Source organism: Pezoporus wallicus, unplaced genomic scaffold (assembly GCF_028554395.1).
Source record: "Pezoporus wallicus isolate ANWC-B61680 ecotype Strahan unplaced genomic scaffold, APGP_CSIRO_Pwel_v1 contig_3817, whole genome shotgun sequence".
NCBI lineage: Eukaryota > Metazoa > Chordata > Aves > Psittaciformes > Psittacidae > Pezoporus > Pezoporus wallicus.
In genome coordinates this window covers 4,726,470-4,734,621 of record NW_026635157.1, presented here as the reverse complement: position 1 = coordinate 4,734,621, position 8,152 = coordinate 4,726,470, and the positions used below count along the sequence as shown (strand labels likewise).

The following is an 8,152-nucleotide window of genomic DNA, read 5'->3' as shown; positions in this document are numbered from 1 at the left end:
CAAACAAGTATTTATTGCTGTTTTGCTTTCATTAGGTGTGGGAAAAGCTGGTAAGCTTTTGAACTCGGTGTCCCTATGGCTGGTTTTTGAAAAACTTGCCTGCTTTTTCCCCAACCAACTTTGGCTTAATAAAAAAACATGGCCTCTCCCTACAAATCTTTTCTCTTGTGCGTTGTGGCTGTACAGATAATAGCAGTTGTTTATAGCCTCACAAATTAACGTGACTGTAATGGCTAACTCTGACTTCTAAAGAGAAAGTAGGAATTGAAGTCATGGGAAGCATCAATTTTAACATGCTGCCTCCATGCATGTAAAGAAAGCTCTGAAGGTCAGAGAAGCGCCATGGCAAACCTCCTAGATGGAAATGTGAAATCCTGACACCACGAAAGTCGGTGCCTGAGCAATTGCCCCTCCAAGAGCGCTACCATCTGAGTCACGTCTTCATTTCAGAAGCTGTCCCTACTTTATCCAGCAGTTCCCACAAGGATCACAGCAGCTGAAGCTGGTGGGCAGGACTGTACCTGAGGTCAGTGCATTGCTCTTCAGCCAGAAAGCAGCAATAAGCCCACATCTCTGTCCCAGGAAGGGCAGAGTTAATTATACCACACTAAATGTTCAGGTTTAGAGAGCCCTTCATTTTACATTTCATTCCCTGACTCTCCCCCCCCCCCCCCCCCCCCCCCCCCCCCTTTTCTTTTTTTTGTAATCACTTCAGTTTTTGAAGACAAAAGGAAGGCACCATGTGAAAACATCACTATGGAAACATCATGGGCTCACTTGTACTTGCCTGCCAAGTGACTACCTAACTGAGGTTTTACACCCTATTGGATCATTGTTGGCCATCTGCTCTCCCTCAAACTTCTCTGAATTCCACATTTCCCTGAAAAAATCATTTTTAGAAAGGAAGGAGGAGGAGGAGGCAAAGGGAGAATCCAGCATTCTTGGCTAGCGCAGAGCTATTGTGAAAAAGGAAGATAAACTCACTTTGGGGCAGCCCCTTAAAAAGACAAAGATCCATGCTTTGCAAAATGATTTCACAGAAAATAACCAATTTCTAGATGCACTTTAATGATAAGAGAATATATTGGCAGCCACAAGGCAAAACAAACAAAAACCTGCTTCTAGGACTCTCGCACTAATTGTCTTCCTCTCCCCTTCACTTGTTTAGTGTCAACTGTATTTTCTCCTCAAATGTAGCAGTTACAGCCTACACCGGAGCTGTTGGCTGCAGGCTCCCAAGCCCGGCTCCAAATAAAACACAGAAACAGATTTCTTGCCAAGCGCTGGGGAAGTTTCAAGGCTTTAGTTTTTAAAAGTATAATCTTTTTATCAGTGCCCTGAGCCTGCCAAAGGTAATTAGGGGCCATGGCGCATTTACATTAATGCATAGGACCTACAGGCATTTCAAAAGCTTAATGGAGGAACACCATAAATGTGCATATCGAAAAATAAATTAAACTGTCATGTAAAGATATCACTTAATTTTGCAGAGCGGAAGCTGCTCTTAATGGGAATGGAATGGATCAGTGAGCATTTCAAAACGCAAAGCTATAATTTAAATTCAGACTCTCCTCTAGTGTGCAAGTCACAAGACATATTTATTATAGCCTTGGATTGTCAATTGTAATTGGTTTAGCAGAGACAAAGCTGTGTTGTTTTGCTTCCTTGCCCTCCTAGCTGGTTCAATATATTCTGATGTCAGGATTATTGACAAGCAAACGAAAGGCTGAAATAAAAATCATGTTTACCTGTGATGAACTGGCAAAAATGCAGTCCAAGGTAAATGTAACGCTGAAGCCTATGTATTTATTTATCAAGCAGCAAGGGGAAAACGGTGGTGTGAAGCGTTTAAGCTTCTTTAAATAAACCAACTGAATGTATTTACTGCTGCTCTCAAGGCCTGCTAGTAACCTAGACACAAATAGATAAAAATAAGTAAAGGCACGGTGAAAATGAATAGCATCATTTGTAAGCTGCTGCTCTGAGTTTTCCAGGTAGCAGTAACAATTAAAGTTGTTTTTCCTGATGCTTTTTCAGGCCTAGAGCCAAAGCCTGAGATCTGCCTCCCGCTTTCTTCCAGCCCCTGTGTTGAGCTTAGCCATGATGTTTCTCTGTACCTGAACCTAGAGCCTTCTGCCCAGGGTCTCTGTAATTTCTCGGTAAGAGCTCAACTTGGTGAATTCAACTCTAAATGACCCTGGCAAACTCAAACCTCATGGTGAGGAAGAGCTGCAGCACATCTGGCAGCGACAACTGTCCCAGGCATGCTTCTGAAGGCAGTGGTGAATGAAGGCTCCTGCTGCCAGAGCTGCTGCTGCTGCTGTGGTGGGAGCCTGGCTGTTTGCAGGGAGGAAGGACAGCACTGCTGGGTAGGTGGGGAGAGGAGGAGACTTGCTCAAGTGTGAGTTGTCCAGATGTCATGCTATGCCATGGCTCAGATGAGCAGCTCATCTTCAAATATAAGTTAATTTCTTTTAAAAGAATACCTGTGTGTCTGCATGGGTTCTTCCTCACCTAAGTAACAGGATTTTAAGAACGGGTTACATTTTTGCTTTCAGTGTAATCTTTTAGCAGTACGTTCCCGAAGCTAATTATTAAACTTCAGGAAAAAACAACAAAAAACCTAAACCCCACGCACATCCAAATGTGCCTCTTAATACTAGACTAGGTGTTTTCGCTCACACATTGGACTAAATATCAAAAAGAAACATCTTTTATAACCTTTCTGTAGTACCATAGTTTTTAGCTTGCTATGTTATTCCTCTTTCATGCCCTTTTACTAAGATGCACATTTTTACCCTGGATCACTCTTAAGAGAAATTTTTCTTTTGTGACCGTCTTCAGTTTCTTTTGCCTTTGAACGGGACTTGGATGTTTTTAAGTGACAGATTACTACTGACTTGTTCCATGTCTGAGGGTTGCAGAATTGGATGCTTACTTACATGGCTCCTACTGCCACACTATCTAAATGCTAACATTTTTCTTTTACAGAAGGCACTGTGCAAGGAAAGTGTTCTTAACCCACCTGCAGAAGAATAAATGCTGGGAGATTTAGGTCCTGGTCCAAAACAATATGTAGGCTCCAACTCTTACTGCCACTGATGTCATTAACAAGCCAGAAGTCTAACATCTTCACTTGATTTGCACTTCACTGATTTCTTCAAGGTATAAGAAAATTATGGTCCAGTTGATGACTGAATGTATGTATCTGTATAGATAAATAGCTGTCTTGTATCATCAGCCAAATACCCTAATGTGGTTTGACCACTTCATTCCAATAAAGCCATCACAGTCATTAAATAGTCTTTTCCTCAACAGCTTTTCCAGATTAGCTGTTCGGTTCATGAGCTCTGGTAGCTCCAAAGCTGATGAAATCTACAAATCGCCCACAACAAGTCAGAACTTCTTTTGCTTATGGAAAGGAAAAGACTCAAAGAGCACTGTAAGTAACAGTCAGGAGAATAGGATAGGTCACAAACATCAGGTAAACGGCTTAAGTTAAAGAAATAAACCGTCTAAACTCTGAAAATAGCTAGTATGGTAAAAATGCTTCTTGTAATGTGACCTTGTAAACAATAAATAAATACACAAAATACAAATTCTAAGCTATTAGGAGTGATGGTAACAAATTATTGATTTTAATGCTCTTTTTGAAAGTATTTATTTAAATATTTAAAAGGTTTCATTGTATTCAGTTTTTACAGTCATAAAATTTGAGCCACTCTTTTTCACATTTAAAAAAAGTTAGGGCATTTCTCAAATGTCTGAAATCAGCCAAAAAAACTACTAACAGTTTGTTGCTTAAGAGAAGTATCCACTAAGAGGTATACAATCAAGATTGAACTGAACTTGTATTCTTAATTCATTAGTGGAACTGTAAGGCCCTCTTCTGGATTATAAATTACTGCATGGCCAAGCAAAGTACATGGAAATGACAGAGTCAACCAGTGCTATGAAAAAATACATCTGGCTGTAAACATGTGATCTTAAACCATAAATTTTCCTCTGTTTAGAAACAGCCGCTTATTCATCTGTCTGGTCACAATAAAAGAAATCACATACATAGAATTGCAGGAACAGGTAGTAAATACCCTATTAGTAAAAACTCTGTACAGAACATTATACATAATATAATTGGACATTTTAAAAGAGAAGGACACTGAAGAAACCTTCACATATAATTTTTTGGTAAGTTTCTGTCTCCCATCAGTGTAGGGCTAATTACGATTGTTCTTCTTCCGTACTTTGGATTTTGGTGCTGCCAAGAAGAAATAGAAAGGGGGGAAAAACATCAGAAGTGAATTATAGTAATACCAGTGCCAGCATTCTTTTGAATTAAGTTGGGATCAGAACAGGTCCATTAATGTGAAACCTACCATTGGGATTTTCTTGCCTGTAGAAAGCTTTTAACAATTCCACTGCTTCTTTGGCACGATAGCCAGAAATGCACTGTTCAAATTAGAATGATGTTCATGAGCACATCTGAGAATAACACATTCCATGCTTCACAGTAATGCCTTAAGTACAGAATAATTGTAAACAACTGTACTGTCTATTTAGGGGTCAGAAAATCTCTTTTTCAGGTTGAACACCTAATACCTATGAAAAACACTATGTTTAACACTATGTTAAATTATTTGCCTAATAACTTAAAGTTAAGCAAAGCAAACTTTCTTAGTAACTTACATAAAAATTTTATGCAATCTTAAACTTCTTTCTTATTAAGATGGTATTTCCAGCATACTTCATATACTCTTCAAGCACTTGGAAATGTAAGACATACATGTAGGTATTATAGGTAAGATTCAGAAAACATTGGTCCACACACACATCCTTTATTCCTAACAGTCACCTCTCAGACGTTTTTAGTCCTTCCAAGATATTTTTCCAACCATGAATATTAATGACAAAGCATTTAAATGTCACTAACACTAAATGAATCTCCACCCACACTAGAAAACAATTACACCTATATATCCCACTGCAGCTGCCTACAGAAACAAAGGAAGGATTTGTAATAGCAAGAATCTTCTGATTTCTTTCTTCTGAACATATAAATACCCTAAATACCACATGCCAGTGTTAGCACATGAACACTCTTCCAGTACTGACTGTACAAATTAATTCAGATGCTGGTCTCACAACCATCCTGAAAGATGCTTAATATGTTTACACTGGACTGCCAAACTGTATTGTCTTCCTGACTAAAATTCCTTCTGAGCCTTCACACTTCAGTACTTTTTTAGAATGCTGAAATATATTACTTGTTTTTCACATCCATTAAATCAGAAAGCTTAAGTGTGGAAAAGAACCCTAATAACCCTAATCAGTGTCCTTGTACAAGGCAGGATCATCTACTGTGGTGTATAATGTAATCAATGTAATGCTATAAATACTCTATATGTATAGGTATACTAGTATAATGCTGTCATGCATGTAGATTTATGTACGCTATACTTCCACTAAATGCTTGTCCAGCCTTTCTTGAATTACAAAGACGCCTCATTCTCCCCAAACACTCTGTTGCAGCCCTTCAGTATCCTTACTGTTCAGGAAATTCCCAACACCTAAACTAAATCACTTCTGCTACTTCTCCAGTCTGTACTTATTTGGGGATTTGCATTATATTAAGTTTAAGCTAATGTGTATTACCTCATACATAGATAGACTGGGAGCAAAGATACAATCATTTTCAGTGGTTCAGCTAAAACCCAGTAATCTAGTAAGGTGCTGTTACTGCTGTTGCTGCAGTTTAATTTTTCCCTCACCTCTTCCTGCCGCATACAATCACTGTTTTAAGTATTACACATCTTTTAGATATACTTATTCCTTACCTTTTTCCACAAGTATAATTCTTCCTTTTCCTCTTTGATGCATCCTTTCAAATATTTTAAGACTGTCGTCAGGCAGTCTTTTCTTTAAGGACTTAATTTTGTTTATGCTATTTTCTTGTTAAGTCAAGTTTACTTGACTTTGATCCGAGTCCTCTTAAACTGCTGCATAACATTCTCAAAGCATGGTGACAAAGCTAGGCACAATACACTAGCAGAAAAGCAAAAAAATTTTACAGCTTACTTCAAATGGTTCTCCTGAGTCCACCATATCATCAGACGAGATGCTCAAAACTGAGCCACAGCCTCCAAATCGCTCATTTCGACAGCCATATATGACCCGTGGAATTTATGTGAATGAGTTAAGGTATTAAGTTAAAGTGAAAAGCAAGCAGGAAGTACAGTAGCCTCATTTTAGTCATTAAATTCCACTAACATGTGCTTGTACTTTTCAAACTAAATTAGTTTGCACTACAATTCCTCCCTCATAAAATCAGAGGCTACATCTGAATAATGTAAGATGTATTGCTGAAGATGTACATCCAGCTTTTCTCAGAAAGGAGAAGCATGAATCCCACAGCAGAAGCATAAGAAGATGTGATTTACTGAGTGTTAAAGCTGAATACTGAATGAGGTTAACTTGTTTTACGTAGTAACAGGTATCTCTAAAGTTGATTTTTACATCCCTAAGAGAAACCGTTGTTTGTCATAATTGCACCATTCCTCTTTCATCCTTGAGTCTCTCACTATTTGCCATGCAGTAAATGGAGATGGGTACAGACTCACAAGCAGTAAGATGGTATCCCTGTTGGCTTTTCCTTACAGTGTCAAGCCCTTCTCTGTGGGCACATGACCAAAACAGTGACATTTTGACACACAGTTTGCCAGCATGAATAAACATGAAAGGATACTCATCAAGCGCAGGGCAGCTGCACACATGATACAAGGCTCTACTGTTACGTACATTACCGAGTTGGCAAACACTTCTGTATAATCTCTGTTTTGTTGCTTGCACCAGTCCAGGACCTGATCAATTGCCACCAATTCGGCATGTCGAGTAGCCTAGGATATAAAAATAAACATTTTCTTAAGGCGTGCATTGGTTGAGAGCTTTAAGCTTCTCGCTTATAGAGAGATACAAGTGACATAAAATGCAGTGTCATAAAATTATTCTTTCAAGTCAAAGGCACAATGGACCAACACCTAATCTATTAATGATGCAATTATTTTCACTTAAGTGAAAATAATGTAATGCTTTCTTGAGAAGTCTCTTCTTAGTACACCTCTTTGCTGGCTCAAGTTACTGAAGAAATTTCATCTGCAGAAGAAATATTCAGCCCAAGAAAGAACATATTAAACCTCAATCTCATATGCAACACACACAAGATGAACAAGTGCAAACCAGTTTTTATTTCTACTTGTTCCTACGCAGAGGAGTCTGCTCAGAAGTTCTCCTCTCTCTGTCATGCCAGCATAGCAAGACAAGACATGAAAGCTCTATTTGACACATAAAGCCTGTTAGAACAACTGATCCAACCCACTGTGCTTCCAAAAGCAAGAACACAGGCTTGATACATTCTCTGGAAAGATTGAGAAACTGCCCCTAGCTGGTACCTTTTCTTGCCTCTGACAGTGCTGCTGTGCCTGCAGGGAATGAACACACTGTGAATATGCAAGAATTTCAGTATGTTTCTGGAACTGCTTGGCCTACTGTGTAGACACAGCATTTTCAGTTTGCACCAGTTAATCCTGCCTGGGAACACATACATGTGCAATAGGTCCATCAAGTAACAGGCAGGGATTGCAGCATATGCCTGATTGCAAAAAGACATAAGAATATTGATTTATCTTTTTTTTAATCCAAGACAACTGAATTGTAAGTATCTCAGAGGTCACAGCAATAGGCATGGCACAAAAATCTGAACAGAATCATAGAATTATAGAATGGTTTGGTTTGGAAGGGACATTAAAGCTCATCTAGTTCCAACCCACCTGCCACAAGTCCAGTAGACCAGGTTGCTCAAAGCCCCATCCAACCTGGCCTTTAACGCTTCCAGGTATGGGACATGCACAGCTTCTCTGGGCAACCTGTTCCAGTGTCTCACCACCCTCATAGTAAAGAATTTCTTCCTTGTATCTAATGTATATCTAATATCCTTATATCTAATGTAGATTTACCCTCTTTCAGTTTAAAGCCACTGCCCCTTGTCCCATCACTACATGCCCTTGTAAAAAGTCCCTCTCCAGCTTTGATGTACCCCTCGTTTAGGTACTGGAAGGAGAAAGAAAGAGAGGGAGCAGGAAGTGTTGACTTTAATTGC

General features: G+C 39.1%; 1 protein-coding gene across 2 annotated transcripts in view; it reads right to left on the bottom strand.

The window, feature by feature from the left end:
• Positions 1–4,110: 4,110 nt before the first annotated feature.
• The window catches only part of ADAT2 (adenosine deaminase tRNA specific 2), a 9,390-nt gene continuing 5,348 nt past the window's right edge, over positions 4,111–8,152 (bottom strand). Inside the window, exons 3-6 of one of the 2 annotated variants that reach the window (XM_057407079.1) lie at positions 6,743–6,893; positions 6,076–6,182; positions 4,377–4,449; positions 4,111–4,258 (exon numbers count right to left, since the gene is read on the bottom strand). In XM_057407079.1, coding sequence (XP_057263062.1) covers positions 4,218–4,258; positions 4,377–4,449; positions 6,076–6,182; positions 6,743–6,893 — 372 coding nt within the window. In that variant the 3' untranslated portion in view covers positions 4,111–4,217. The remainder of the gene's footprint in view (positions 4,259–4,376; positions 4,450–6,075; positions 6,183–6,742; positions 6,894–8,152) is intronic. The other variant, XM_057407084.1, reaches the window with a different exon arrangement.